A 14,546-nucleotide genomic window follows, 5' to 3' on the forward strand; every position below is an offset into this window, starting at 1 on the left:
ACATGTCCTTAAGAACTTGAGAAACTTTCTCAGATTCAGTTCTGTTTGGGGAACTCATCATCACATTCTTGCTATGCTTCTTCTTGAACCGAGGAAATAGCCATGACATAACACCTTTACTTTTAGGCTATTTTGGAAAGAAGCATGAGAATCAGTGAGTGAAACAAGCTAAAATTGTTATGTTTTCTTTTAATAGGATAAACTTAAGAGCCACCAAGAAGCTGGAGACACTCCCGAAAAAGCATTTACTGCAGTATTTGGCAAAGAACAACCAGGAAGAGTTCGATGTTATGGGAGGACAAGCACAAAAACATCTCTGCAGAAAGAACGTGAGATTGCTAAAATTAAGCAACAACATACAGAGACTATAAGTTCAATGAAAACTGAACTTCATGAGACAAAAGATAGAGTCCAAAGTTTGGAGGATCTTGTGAAGCTTCTCTTGCAACAGAGTTCTCTTGGCACAGATATTGATGAAGCACTATCTTTATTACGAGCCAAGGAATCAACACATGATATAAATAGTAAGCAATGTTCGAATGGCAACGATCGTCCTTCCTCATCAACTCGTGATCCAAAGTGATGACCAGGTATAACAAAAAAATTTGCAGTAATTTTTGTGATTTATCATTTATTGGGAATGGACTATCAACATTTTTGGCCTTTGCTTTCTCTGTCTTCTGCCATCTTACTTCATGGTGACTTCTGCAATACACTCTTGCTATTTTTAATCAATCATCTTTTTTTCTTTTTCTTTTTTAATTACTTATTTTTGTAGCGTTGTGCTACTGTGAGGAAGAAAATTTTTTCTTCATTGCTGAAATAATGTGGCTATGTTGGGGAGTGATGCATGTTATTATTGCAACAGACTCTAGTAACTGCTGTTTCATTCGCAGGAATGACAGAAATTGTCAAGGGAGTTGTTTCATATCTTTATCTTTTCATTTTTTCCCCCTTCAAATTTATGTTTCAGTCATTTTTATCTTTTCATTGCATTTCTCTTTCTCAGTTTACTCAGGTACTTCATCAAACACATACCATGCATCATTTTCCGTTATTGCACCTTTTATGTTTCAATTTTTTTAAAATGCAACTTTAACTAAACCCCAATTCATTTAAATGCAGCAGTTATTGGACTCAGTGGAGGCAAGAGGATTTTGAGTTCATCATACCACACACTATCAGATTGTTCCAACAAAGTCAAGCATAGATATAAAATATGCAAATAGATTGACATTATTTTGATAAATATTAATTACTATTTTGTTATGACAATTATTGTTAGACAAGAATTTTATTATTTTGTTGAGAATTATTGATGAACATGTATTAGAAATACTAATTGAACTTTTTAATATCTATTTTAATTAGAATTTTATTTTTAGTTATTTTGTCTCTTTTCTAATTATTTTTTATTGTGTACAAATTTATTTATTAATTAAAATAATTACACATGTATGAACAAAAAATTTTATTGTAAATTTTATTTTTTTATATTTTTATTACAAAAATAATTTTTATTTTTATCAAAAAGGCAACCCTTTTATTAGTTGCATATTTTGAATATTAGACAACACTTATATAGGTTGCATATCCAAAAGAAAAGGCAATATTTTAAAGGGTTGCATATTCAAAACTAATAGGTAACACTTCAATGGATTGCAAATTCTAACTTATAAGCAACACACAAAAGAGTTGCATTTTATTGCAAATAGACAACACTTCAAAGGATTGCAAATTCCAATTTATAAGCAACACATAAAAGAGTTGCATTTTATTGCAAATAGGCAACACTTTTTAGTAGTGACCAAAATATGAGAGAAGAGACAACACTGCAAAAGTGTTGTCTCAAACACACCTTTGAAGTGTTGTTGTTTTTCAACCAAAGGCAACACTTACCAAGTGTTGCTCTCAAAAGCGTTGCTTTTGAAACAAAAAAGTGTTGCCTTGATCTAAGACAACGGCTGTATATGCAACGTCGACAAAAAACGTTGCCTTAGGTCCAAAAGTGTTGCCATTGATCAAAAACAACTTTTTGTCAGCCTTTAGGCAACACTTTTTAAATGTTGCCTCAATCTAAAAATATTGTAGTGTCCACATACCTTGCTTGTTTGTATCGTACAATACATACCTGCGTGTAAATCGTTCTTCGATATCTTCTTCCTTTTGTGTGGAATGCATATAAATGCAAAAAGATCCTTCAAATAAATTGATGAAGAATCACATAATGCATGATTTATTAAACGTATAATAAAAAGATCCTTCTAAAGTATAAGCTAAAAGTGTTATAATAATAAAATAAAAATTGACAAAAATATGATTTATTAGTATATTTTACTCTTGAATATACTCTTAAATGCAGGTAAATATTAATTTTGTTATTTATTTACAAAATATTTTATTCGTACATAGCTATAACTTAAATAAATTAGAAGATAAATAGTGTTTATAATGTATTACACAAATAATAAAAATATTAAAATAGTTTATAATTTAAAATAATTCTAAAATAATATCATTATAAAATAAATAAAATTATTTTTTATTTTATAATATTTAAAATTTATAATTATATAACATATAATATTAATATAATATAAATATTTTGTTTTATAGTAATAATATTTGAGTAAAATACTCTATATAAATTAAGGCACCAATTTGTAGTCAGTGACATAAAATTAAGATAAAATAATGTCCATTTACATCATTTTCTAATTTCTTAGTATTTGTTAATACTGACTCCATACTTCCATCAATCTTGCCTCAAATAATTAATGAAATAAATTATGTTTTTTTTAAGTTAAAATAAGTATAATATATAGAAAAAAAATTTTCCGTAACAAATATGATTTCATTTATTATTTGTTACAAATTATATTAACTTGGCAAAATATTACAAATGGTTGAATATAATTATTTATTGCATAATTTTAATTATTTAATACCACTTTTTTTCTATTATTGGCCAGCTTTTTTTTAGTTGCCTCTAATTTTTTTCAATCCCCTCCAGTAGTTCATCTCACAAAAATTCTTATTCTAGAGAACAATTTTTATATTTGCCATTGTAATTAGTGTTTGTTCGTTTATCACACTCCTCTTTTATTACACTTTTCTATGAGTTACCATACATGCCACATGTTGTAAGATTATTTGTCAGTCAACACATAATTATTCTTAGCCATCCAAAACTATGCCACCAAATAAATAAGGAACAAGTACAAGGAATAATGTGTAGGAAAACATGAAGGTATCGTCCTCCATGTTTGTGACATTGAAAGTATCTCCGAAACATTGTTAATTTAAAGATTAAAATTTTCATTCTCCCATGCACAACGAATGGAAGCCCAAATTGACATAGAAGAATAATGGAACATTATGACAACTTTAGAAATTGTCAGCTTTATTACTTGGCCAAGGCACCCTAGTGATAATAGTAATTAGAAGATCAAAGTATAGCGGAAACTGTGCCAAGGCATAGAGAGCGAAAGGTACGGAAGTAGCTGCATAGAAGGAGAGGAGGAAACTCTCATACTTGCTACTGAAGATGAAGAAATTGCCAGAGCAAAAAGATACAACCATGGCTACAATAGAGACGAAGAGGGAACTCAACCCTAGAAGCAGTTTCAGCGGCAATGCCCTGCGAAAATCTTTGGCTTCTTTTCGAGATGTGAGGATGCACAGGAACATTATGAGTCCTGTCACAGAGAAGCAAAGGCCGACGAGGGAAGCCATGGCGAATGCATGGAATGCTGCTTCGCCTTCTAGTTGCGGCTTGCCTTCACCGTTGGTGCCACCAGGGAATTGGCTGGCTGTGGCGAAGGAGACACCCGCAACAAGTGCTGCCACCACAGAGCATGCTTGCGATGTTTCCTTCAACCACACACTGCCGTTTTCCACAAGACTCTCGTGTGATGTCTGAAAGATCTCCCCTGCTGTCTTTGACTCCCTGTTGCTTCTAAAGTAGAAACGTTGCGGTACAAGGCTCTTAATATACTGCAACGTTAAAAACAGAAATATAAAGTAATTTTTTAAATAAGATAAATTTTAATTATTATTCTTTTGTTTCCTTAACATGATCACATTAGATAATACAAGAGACTCACTAATTTAATTGGTCTCATTTTTATTGTTTATTAACTATTTTGTTAATTATTTTTATTATTGAGATTATATCTAATAATATGAGATTATACCCTTTTTTATAATTAAATATTGTTCAAATTTTAATAAAAATGCTGAATCCTAAAATTTTTTCGTGTACATATACATTCGTGATGAAGAATGCTCTGCAAATATAAAAATTATACATATTTTTTATCGGTTTAAGTTTTTTGAAAAAGTGATTTGAGATCTTACTTGATACCACTTTATATCCCACATCATTTCTAAGGCAGTGCCAGCAACATTCCAAGGCTTTCTCCCTACTTGTTTTTGTGCTGCTAAATGCAAAACTGTGTTGTCATCGTCATCCACTGCCTGAATCAACGTATTCCAAACTTCATCTTTTAGTTCTGTTTTAAGTGCCTCAACAACATGCGGTTGTCTGTGTTTCACTGCCACCAGCACCACGTTTTCCTTCTTTGAGTTAGTGTTGTGGATCACACTTGGTATCAGACGTCGAATCTTGACCACCATTTCAACTATGCCATTCTTCGCAGCCAATAAAAATGGTGTCTCTTCATCGTCAGTACCTTAGTTGGACCAATTTTAGGTATTGGATCGACGATTCAAAAATGTTTCGAAGAAAATAATAAATTAGTCTAATGCTTATTAAACAACAAAATAATATTAGATATAATGAGTTAAATATTTAAACTCACTAAAAACATCTTCTTATAAAAAAGTTTTATATTAAAAATATATTTTGTTTATTTAGCTACACGTTAAAATAAGATAATATCTACTAAATATTTATTTTATTTATTTTTGATGAGTTTAAAAAACTCCAAATTAAAGTTAATGATGATCAAATATTATTAATAGAATTAATTACAAAAAATATTAATCTGATTTTAATGTGCTATTTAATAATTTTTTGTTACTTGTAGAATTTGGCTTTAGGCCAAAAAAGAAAATAATTGCAAGTCCAATGTGAATTCAAGTTTTCAGCCTTATTCAAAAAATGTTTAAGTGATATGGCTGAAGCAATATCTTATTATTGGGCCATATTTAATCATCACTATTAGCCCAAACTCATTTTGCTTGAAACAAGTTTGCTTGGTCCGAAACCAATATTAATAGAAATCAAAGTTTCATGTTTTCAGCGGATTCCACTTTTAATTTGTAATGGATTTCAAATTCAATTAACTTGAGTTAACTTGCATTGAAAACATGAGAGAGAATATGCAATTGATTTGATGACATCATTAGTGCTACACGCTACCTAAAGTAAGAGGGAAGTAAAATTAATTCATCTTGATTCATTTGTTCAAATCCATTGAATATTTTTCTTTCTTTTCTCTCTTCTCTCTCATAACTCTCGGTCACTTCTATCAGAAAAACATGGAAGCATTTGCAAGAAATCAGAAGCAAAAAGAAGAAGCCAGAAGCAAGTTTGAGGCCATGGTAAGGATGGCTTCAAGAAAAAGAAAATCTGAAGTATGGAGTGGCTGAGATCTTTGCCAAAAGAGGTAAGAAATAGTGAAGTAAGCTCAAGCTCTCTATACTCTAAAAATGGTGGAGATCCATTCGGTCAGAGGAAGAAGATCCTTAAGGGATGGCTTGTCTCAATTTTTGATCAACTACCACAGGAGGTAGCTACTGTAGCTACGTGGAGAAGATGTAGAAGTTAGAGCAGAAGAAGCTGTCATCATCAAGAACTCATCAAGGGCTAGGGATCCTTCTTGGAGTGCAAGTCAAGATGGATGGCTCGGATTTGTGAAGATTGGTGTAAAGGGAAGACACAGAGGTAATTGCATGTTGGGTTTTACATTCAGTTTCCTCTCCTCTCTCTCTGGCCGAACCGGTTTTGCTTGAAGAAGAAGAAGTTTAGCTTAGTTCAACAGTTTCAACCGTGGAGGCTTCCCCTTCTATAAATAAGGGAGAACAGCCAGGACTTGAAGCAAGGAGTGAGAGTTCAAGGCACAGAGTTCTCATAGCTACTTAAGCTAACAGAAGTTCTTCTCCTTCAATGTTTTCTATTTTGTATTTTTCTGTTTAATTTTGTCTGTCTTAAGTCTCATGAAAAAAGGCAAACAGTGAGGTTTGTAAGAAAAATCCATAGAGCGGAAAAAGCCAGAGAGTGCAAAATTAAAAAAAAAAAGCCATAGATGTCCTTAGAGGTCCTTTGTACATCTGTGTTATGTTTCATGATTTTGTGGGAATCCCCTTACAAGTTGGATTAGCACTTAGCAGTTGAAAGCTTGGCAGTGACCAAGTCAAGTTTAGGATTGGGGATTAGATTCTGGACTTGTCCTAGATAGGAAAGGTAGTTCCTAGGGAGAATTGGTGTATGTAATCATGATGATTATAGTGAAATTCCATCATTGTTGATGAAGACTGGATGTAGGCTGCATTGCACTTGGCAGCTGAACTAGAATACATCTTGGTGTGATTTTCTCTCTCTTCTACTCTATCTCTGTTTCTGCTGCATAGGAGACAAAACTGAAAAATATCTCTTGGCTAGTTACGAGACAAAAACAAAATGTCTCTTGACTAGACACGAGACAAAAATAAAAATATCTCCTCAAGTACTCTGAAAAACAGCAAGTGTTATTAAAAAAAAAGTTAAAATTCAACCCCCTTCTCTTAGCCACTGATAAACCATCAATTTTAATTCTAAATTTATCTCATATGATATATGCGACAAAACCTCACGTGCAATAATCAAAGTTATTTAATAATTTTTAGTTATCAATTTTGTTCACATGAAAAAAACTGGATATAAATTTTCATCAATACCTTGCTGTTTCCCGTGGCGTCTTCGGATATCATAGACTTCAGGTTGGATATCCCATCCGCGAGGATCGGGTCGCTCTCCCGCCTTTCCTGCGAATGCTTCGTAAGGGCGTTCCATCAGTGCGTCCAATAATTGACCACTCCATTTGTGTTTTTTCTTTGTCTTTCTTATTTCCTTTACCGCTTTTGAAGCACATACATTGAGGCTCATATAAGTTTGCTATGATCAAAATAATTTTGATGACGTCATCAAAGAAAAGAAGGAAGACATACCGACACCGTGGAGACCAAAAACGAGCACGTATATAGAACTGATAATTTGGAGAACCGTTTCATAATTTGGTGGGTAAAATGGACTATCATCATGATTCTTAATGGATTTCTCTATGTCTGCTTCCTGATCTTTTTCCCACCAACATATCCCTGTTGTCAGCAGAATACAAACCAAATACTACTTAATTAATATTTTAGTCAAGCTACTTGTTCATTCATGCCATTATTTTTACTCTCTAAAAATAATGCTAGCATGAAAATGCATCCACTGTTAAAAATAAACTTGATGGTTAAAATTCAAGAATGAATAGAAACCATAGTTTGAATAAATTATCTATATTTAATTTTAATTTAAACCATTTGTTTATTAGAATGTATTAAATTTAGGTGTCAAAGAAAGGTATAAATACGTATGTAATAATCATTTTAAAACACAACACACAAATACATTCAATACATACATTCTTCTTCATTTTATATTCTTTGTGTGTGTGCCTTGTTCTTTTATTTTCCAACAAAGTGGTATCAGAGCCACTTATAAAATGTCTTCGTCAAAAGGAACTACTTTATCTTTTCAATACCCGCAATTATCTAAGCTCAACTATGACAAATGGGCAGCTCGAATGAAAGCAATTCTCGGTGCTCAAGGAGTGTGGGAGATGGTTGAGAAAGGCTATGTAGAACCAGAGAATGTGGACAAGCTAACGGAAGCTCAGAAGGAAGAATTAGAAAATAAAAGAAAGAAAGATCAATGTGCACTTACTATCATTCATCAAGGCTTGGATGATGATATGTTTGAGAAGATTGCTGATATAACCAACGCAAAAAAGGCTTGGGATACTCTTCAAAATTCCATCAAGGGAGTTGAAAAGGTGAAGAAAGTTCGTCTTCAAACTCTAAGGGCTGAGTTTGAGTCTCTAATGATGAAGGAGACTGAATCCATTTCGGATTATTTCACCAAAGTTTTGACGGTAGTGCACCAAATGAAAAGGCTTGGAGAAAAATTAGACGATGTTCGTGTTGTTGAGAAAATCCTTCGTTCTCTCAACTCAAAATTTAATCATGTTGTGGTAGCCATTGAGGAGTCCAAAGATTTGGATAAGATGTCCATCGATCAGTTGAATGGTTCCTTACGAGCCCATGAAGAAAGAATGGATAAAGGCAAGCAAGAACGTGTGGAGCATGTCTTGCAGGCAAAACTTTCGTGGAATGCTAGAGGAGAAACCAACGAAAATGGAAGACAAGGACGAGGTCGAGGCCGTGGACGAGGACGAGGACGTGGTTACGGAAGAGGAAGAGATGAGAAAAATTATTCTCAAGAGAAAAGAAATCAAAATTTTTCTCGAGGTCGTGGAAGAGGAAGAACCGTTGACAAAAGACACATTGAATGTTATTCATGTGGAAAGGATGGACATTATTCTTGGGAGTGTCAGACATCCAAAGAAGAAGAAAATAAACTTGTTGTGCACAGTGAAGATGTTGAAGAACCAACATTATTCCTTACGCTCAAGGAATATCAAAATTCTGAAGATAGTACGTAGTATCTTGACAATGGAGCTAGCAACCATATGACAGGTGATAGGAGTAAATTTGTAGCACTCGACACCAATATAAAAGGACACGTGCATTTTGGTGATGAATCAAAAGTAGAGATTAATGGCAAAGGGACGATTCTATTCGAGCTGAAGAATGGAAGTCATAAGATTCTTTCCAATGTTTATTACATCCCAAAGATGAAGAATAATATCTTGAATATTGGGCAACTTATGGAGAATGGTTGCAAGATAGTCATGGAAGATCGCTATCTTTGGCTTAGAGATAAAAATGGAAATCTTATTGCTAAGGTTTCTATGACAAGAAATCGTATGTTCTTGTTAAACATGAGAAGCGGTGGAGCTATATGTTTGAAGTCGTGTATTGAAGATCCACCATGGATTTGGCATATGAGATATGGACATTTAAATTTTGGTGGGCTCAAAGAATTGGGAACAAAGAAGATGGTTAAAGGAATTCCAGCAATTGATCATCCTCATCAGTTATGTGAAGCTTGCTTGCTTGGAAAACATTCAAGAAAGAGTTTTCCAAAGCAGTCCAAATCAAGAGCTACCAAGCCACTTCAACTTATCCACGCGGATGTTTGTGGACCTATCAAGCCTTTATCACTTGGTAAGAGCGCATATTTTTTGCTTTTCATTGATGATTATTCCAGAAAAACATGGGTTTATTTCTTGAAGCAAAAGAGCGAAGCATTTGAAGCATTCAAGAAGTTTAAAGCCCTCGTTGAAAAAGAAGGTGGCTATGAGATAAAAGCTCTCAGAACTGATAGAGGTGGAGAATTCACTTCAAATGAATTCAAGATATTTTGTGAAAATCATGGTATTCGACGTCCCCTAACTGTTCCTAGATCGCCTCAACAAAATGGAGTTGCTGAAAGAAAGAATAGGACAATTCTAAATATGGCAAGAACGATGTTAAAAAGTAAGTCATTACCTAAAGAGTTATGGGGAGAACCGCTCACCTACCAAGAGTTTGAGAGATATAACACCTCAAGAAGCATGGAGTGGTTTGAAGACTAATGTATCACATTTAAGGGTATTTGGATCTATTGCATATGTCCAAATTCCTGAGCAAGAAAGATCGAAGCTTGATGATAGGAGCCAAAAGCTTGTATTTATTGGTTATGAGGAGAATACTAAAGGCTACAAATTCTTCAATCCCATCAATAATAAAGTAATAATAAGCAGAGATTTTGAGTTTGAAGAAAATACAAAGTGGGACTGGAGTACACAAAATGAAGTCACTTATGATTTTCTACCTTACTTTGAGGAAAAAGAAGCCCCGATGCAAGAAGTGCAAGGCGAAATCGATCCTTCAACACCAGCCTTAACCCCACTAGCATCATCATCGTCATCTCCATCCTCTAGTTCAAGCGAAGGCCCTCACAGATATCGAAGTCTCCCTGATCTCTATAAGCAAACAGAAATACTAGAAGATGAAAATTTATTGTGTTTACTCTCCAATGATGAGCCTTTAAGTTTTAAAGAAGCTATCAAAGATGAGAAATGGATACAAGCTATGGAGGAAGAAATTCAAGCAATTGAGAAGAACAACACTTGGGAACTTGCATCACTTCCAAGTGGTCATCAGGCTATTGGAGTCAAATGGGTTTACAGAGTTAAGAAGAACTCTAAAGGTGATGTAGAAAGATATAAGGCAAGACTTGTTGCAAAAGGGTATAAACAGAAGCAAGGAATAGATTATGATGAGGTGTTTGCTCCAGTTGCTCGCTTGGAGACGATAAGGCTATTGTTATCACTTGCAGCACAGAACAATTGGAAAATCCACCAAATGGATGTAAAGTCTGCTTTTCTGAACGGTAATCTTCTGGAAGAAGTTTATATTGAACAACCTTTGGGTTTTGTTGTTAAGGGTTGTGAAGATAAGGTGTTAAGGCTTAAAAGGGCCTTATATGGACTGAAGCAAGCTCCAAGAGCTTGGAATGATCGTCTTGATACGTATTTTTAGGATAATGGTTTCACTAGGTGCATTCATGAATATGCACTCTATGTGAAAGAGGAAAAAGAAAATTTGTTATTTGTTTGTGTCTATGTGGATGATCTTATATTCACAGGAAATAATCAAATAATGTTTGAAGAATTTAAGAAAGTAATGGCTCAAGAATTTGAGATGAGTGATATGGGACTAATGTCTTATTATCTGGGAATTGAAGTGAAACAAATGGAGGATGGAATTTTCATCTCACAAGAGGCTTATGCAAGAGAGCTATTGAAGAAACTCAACATACTAGACTGCAATCCTACCAATACACCTATGGAGTGTGGAGTCAAACTTTCCAAAGAGGAAGAAGGAGCAAGAAAAGTTGATCAAACATTATTCAGAAGTCTCGTTGGGAGTTTAAGGTATTTGACCTGTACCAGACCTGACATTTTATTTTCGGTTGGGTTAGTTAGTCGTTACATGGAAAATCCAACAGAAACCCACATGAAGTCAGCCAAGAGAATTCTTCGCTATCTTAGAGGCACTCTTGAATATGGCATGTTTTATTCAGCTTCAGATAAATTCAAATTAATGGGCTATTGTGATAGTGATTATGCTGGGGATATTGACGACAGGAAGAGTACTACTGGCTTTGTTTTCTTTTTAGGAAATAATGCAATTTCTTGGTGTTCAAAGAAACAACCTATAGTCACTCTTTCAACTTGTGAAGCTGAATATGTTGCTGCCACTGCATGTGCATGTCATGCAATTTGGCTGAAGATACTACTGAAGGAACTTCATTTTGAGCAAGCTGAATCCACCAAGATCATGATGGACAATAAGTCAGCGATTGCCCTGGCAAAGAATCCAGTGTTTCACGACAGAAGCAAGCACATAGAAACAAAGTATCATTTCATTCGACAATGTATTGAGAACATGCATGTGGAGGTTGAGTATGTGAAATCACTTGATCAAGTTGCTGACATTTTCACAAAACCTCTGAAATATGATGCTTTTCAAAAGTTAAGGATTATGATTGGAGTCAGAAAATTATCAAGTTTAAGGGAGGATGTTAAAAATAAACTTGATGGTTAAAATTCAAGAATGAATAGAAACCATAGTTTGAATAAATTATCTATATTTAATTTTAATTTAAACCATTTGTTTATTAAAATGTATTAAATTTAGGTGTCAAAGAAAAATATAAATACGTATGTAATAATCATTTTAAAACACAACACACAAATACATTCAATACATACATTCTTTTTCATTTTATATTCTTTGTGTGTGTGCCTTGTTCTTTTATTTTCCAACATCCACTTACTAATGAAGTCCCATAATGTGGCGTAATTCTTTGGGAACTTTTCTTCGGATTTAGCCTCCATCTTTTCTCGAATCTTCTTCAGTCTATGCTCAGCATTCAGTGGCTCTACGAGAATACCTTTCGAAAAAGCAAAGAAAAGAAAAGAAAAGTAAAATAAGTTAACAAGAAAAAAATATAACTACACTTTGATTAATAACCAAAACACTATTGCTCAACATGATAATAATATTGACACAATTTTTTATTGTCGAATACTAGAGAATCACTCGAATTTATTATTTTTAATCATCAATTAATTATAAATAATTAAAAATATAAAATAAAATATATTGTTAGATTATTAATTATACTAAAAATATTGAATTAATAATTAAATAATAATAAAAAATAATAAATTCTGATGCCTCTTATCTTATTAATAGCTATTATATGTGTATAGTGTTTAGATATACAAAAACCTACAGTGATAGAGGATCCGCTTCCACCATGAAAATTTGATTCCACTTGGGAAAGCCGAGGGCTTAGTAGCAAGAACTTTGAGAGGGGTGCATCCATGCTCATTTCGAAGTGTAGTAAGCATAGGAAAATTATGCGCTATTATCACTGCTAAATCTGTTCCGATCCACCATAGCAATATATATACAGATACCAACAAATTAAATAAGCAATCAATGTATGTATATATCCTCGTATCCAAAATCTTTTAAAATATATAATGTCAACAAAAAAAATACTTTTCACAAATAATATTATTCAACCGATAATATATTTGAATATATACTTTCCTTTCACAACTAATGCGTTCAAAATTTTTTTAATGATTATTCTTAAAATAAAAATACTCTATTAAAGATAAATGTGAGATAAAAAATAATATATATAAAAATTAGGTAGCTTACCGAAATATTCCCTCTGGATAACACAATGAAGAATACTATCCTGATGATGACGCACAAGATGAGGCAAAATAATTTGGTGACGATCATGAAATGTTTGAGAGAGGTAGGCGAATGCTTTTTTGTTCCCATTCAAAGCAGCAAGAAACAATGGTGTCTCCCCATTGTTGTTCTTCAATGTCCTCAACTCTATCCTCTCCTCATTCTCCCCGATGATGCACTTGCACAGTCTCGCAAACCCCCTCGACGCCGCCACATGGAGAGGTGTATCGCCGTGCTTGTTCCCTTTCTTCAGAGCACTCTTTTCATGCTCTACGATTATACTCACAAGATCTTTAACAACATTTTCTTCGTCCAAATCCACCGCCACGTGCAACGCCGTGTCCTCAGAATTGTTAACCGTTATGGTGCGGGACTTTGGGATTGAGCGGTAAATCTTCTTTACTTCAATCCAATTGCCTTCTAGTGTGTATTGGACTAGCTTTTCACGCAGTTCTTCATCGGCTCCGGCCAGTTCTATTCCAATTCCTTCTTCTTCTTTATTTACTTCGTTTGTCGATGACATGTTTGTACAAGTGGAAATTATATGGCTTTATTTTGGAACTAATGTTGATTTATATCAGTGTTGTTAGCATCTTGTGTGTGTTACCATACCTATATGGATTGCCCATTTTGCTAATAACAACCAATATATTAAAATTAATCACTAAAATTTATTATTAATATTAAATATATATTAAATTATACATTAAAAAAATTAAACTATACATATATTTTTATATAAATATATAATAATTAATTTTAATATAATTTATATTATTTTAAAATTATACTTCGTATATATTAAAATCAGTCACTAAAATTAATTATTAATATAAAATATATGTTAAAATATAAATATATATTAAAAATAAATTAAATTACACATATATTTATATACAAATACATTAGTAGTTAATTTTAGTGTATAAATAATATTTTTGATTATTTTATTATTGAATTTATTTTAATTAACCACGTAAGACGCTAAAAAAGATTTCTAGCCATCTCAATTTTACGTGCGTAAATAATATAATCCCTTTATCAATTTCTTGCTTCATGCTTTTAACTTTATTTAGATGACAAGGAAAGAATAAAATATTGAGTGGAGATTCCGGCGTTGTTGAAAGTAATTAAAACTTTAAGCTTTAAGTACGTGCACAATAATGGATTTATATTTAGGAACCAACACAAAACTAAAGCAATAGTGTTAATCAAACATCAATAGACTAAATAATAGTAACGCGTTACACTATCTTAGCATAAAACCTCCATGAGAGCCCTCCTCGTACCCTGCTGCAAATTCCGGAAGGAGTATCCTTCATCGCTACACAGTGAATTTGTCTAGTATGTCAATGAAAAATCAGCCCCGGCCCTATTAATTATTCAGATGTTCAGGGCCTATTAATAAAGAGATTTCTTCCATTATAATATTAAAGTCTACAGAAAATATTAAAATTTAAAAACTAACTGATAAACTAATATTTATATTTTTTTATAAAACTAATATTAAAAAAAAAAACTAAAAGAGTTACTTTAAAGCAACGATTAGTTATTAATTTATTATTGTATGACTTTCAGGTCACATATTCAAACCTAATATATTAATTAAT

General features: G+C 32.9%; 3 protein-coding genes and 1 long non-coding RNA gene across 4 annotated transcripts; 2 read left to right on the plus strand and 2 right to left on the minus strand.

Annotated features, from left to right (window-relative positions):
- The first annotated feature begins 149 nt into the window (after window positions 1–149).
- Window positions 150–1,388, plus strand: LOC112702262 (uncharacterized). The gene is made up of 2 exons (XR_003153958.3): window positions 150–590; window positions 1,126–1,388. It is a non-coding gene; the product is annotated as an uncharacterized lncRNA (long non-coding RNA).
- A 1,999-nt stretch (window positions 1,389–3,387) lies between these two features.
- On the minus strand, window positions 3,388–4,638 carry LOC112701053 (uncharacterized). Its single transcript, XM_025751854.1, has 2 exons — window positions 4,360–4,638; window positions 3,388–3,996 (listed from the first exon to the last, which is right to left on the minus strand). The coding sequence occupies exons 1-2, from the start codon at window positions 4,636–4,638 to the stop codon at window positions 3,388–3,390; spliced, it is 888 nt and encodes a 295-aa protein (XP_025607639.1).
- Window positions 4,639–7,715: 3,077 nt separating this feature from the next.
- LOC112701054 (uncharacterized) lies at window positions 7,716–8,714 on the plus strand. Its single transcript, XM_025751855.1, has one exon. The coding sequence runs from the start codon at window positions 7,716–7,718 to the stop codon at window positions 8,712–8,714; it is 999 nt and encodes a 332-aa protein (XP_025607640.1).
- Window positions 8,715–11,836: 3,122 nt separating this feature from the next.
- On the minus strand, window positions 11,837–13,564 carry LOC140174190 (uncharacterized). The gene is made up of 3 exons (XM_072198613.1): window positions 12,898–13,564; window positions 12,461–12,610; window positions 11,837–12,115 (listed from the first exon to the last, which is right to left on the minus strand). Exons 1-3 carry the CDS (start codon window positions 13,457–13,459, stop codon window positions 11,856–11,858), a joined length of 972 nt encoding a protein of 323 aa, XP_072054714.1. The 5' UTR covers window positions 13,460–13,564; the 3' UTR covers window positions 11,837–11,855.
- Window positions 13,565–14,546: the final 982 nt, after the last annotated feature.

Source organism: Arachis hypogaea, chromosome 7 (assembly GCF_003086295.3).
Source record: "Arachis hypogaea cultivar Tifrunner chromosome 7, arahy.Tifrunner.gnm2.J5K5, whole genome shotgun sequence".
NCBI lineage: Eukaryota > Viridiplantae > Streptophyta > Magnoliopsida > Fabales > Fabaceae > Arachis > Arachis hypogaea.

Excerpts from the sequence above, each read along its gene's own strand:
- LOC112701053 (XM_025751854.1), bottom strand. The coding sequence starts at position 4,638 with ATGGTGGTCAAGATTCGACGTCTGATACCAAGTGTGATCCACAACACT. Across the intron at positions 3,997-4,359 it reads GGGATATAAAGTGGTATCAA|TATATTAAGAGCCTTGTACC; the intron begins GTAAGATCTCAA and ends TTAACGTTGCAG.
- LOC112701054 (XM_025751855.1), top strand. The coding sequence starts at position 7,716 with ATGTCTTCGTCAAAAGGAACTACTTTATCTTTTCAATACCCGCAATTA.
- LOC140174190 (XM_072198613.1), bottom strand. The coding sequence starts at position 13,459 with ATGTCATCGACAAACGAAGTAAATAAAGAAGAAGAAGGAATTGGAATA. Across the intron at positions 12,611-12,897 it reads TATCCAGAGGGAATATTTCG|ATTTAGCAGTGATAATAGCG; the intron begins GTAAGCTACCTA and ends GGATCGGAACAG. Across the intron at positions 12,116-12,460 it reads GAAGCGGATCCTCTATCACT|GTATTCTCGTAGAGCCACTG; the intron begins GTAGGTTTTTGT and ends CTTTTTCGAAAG.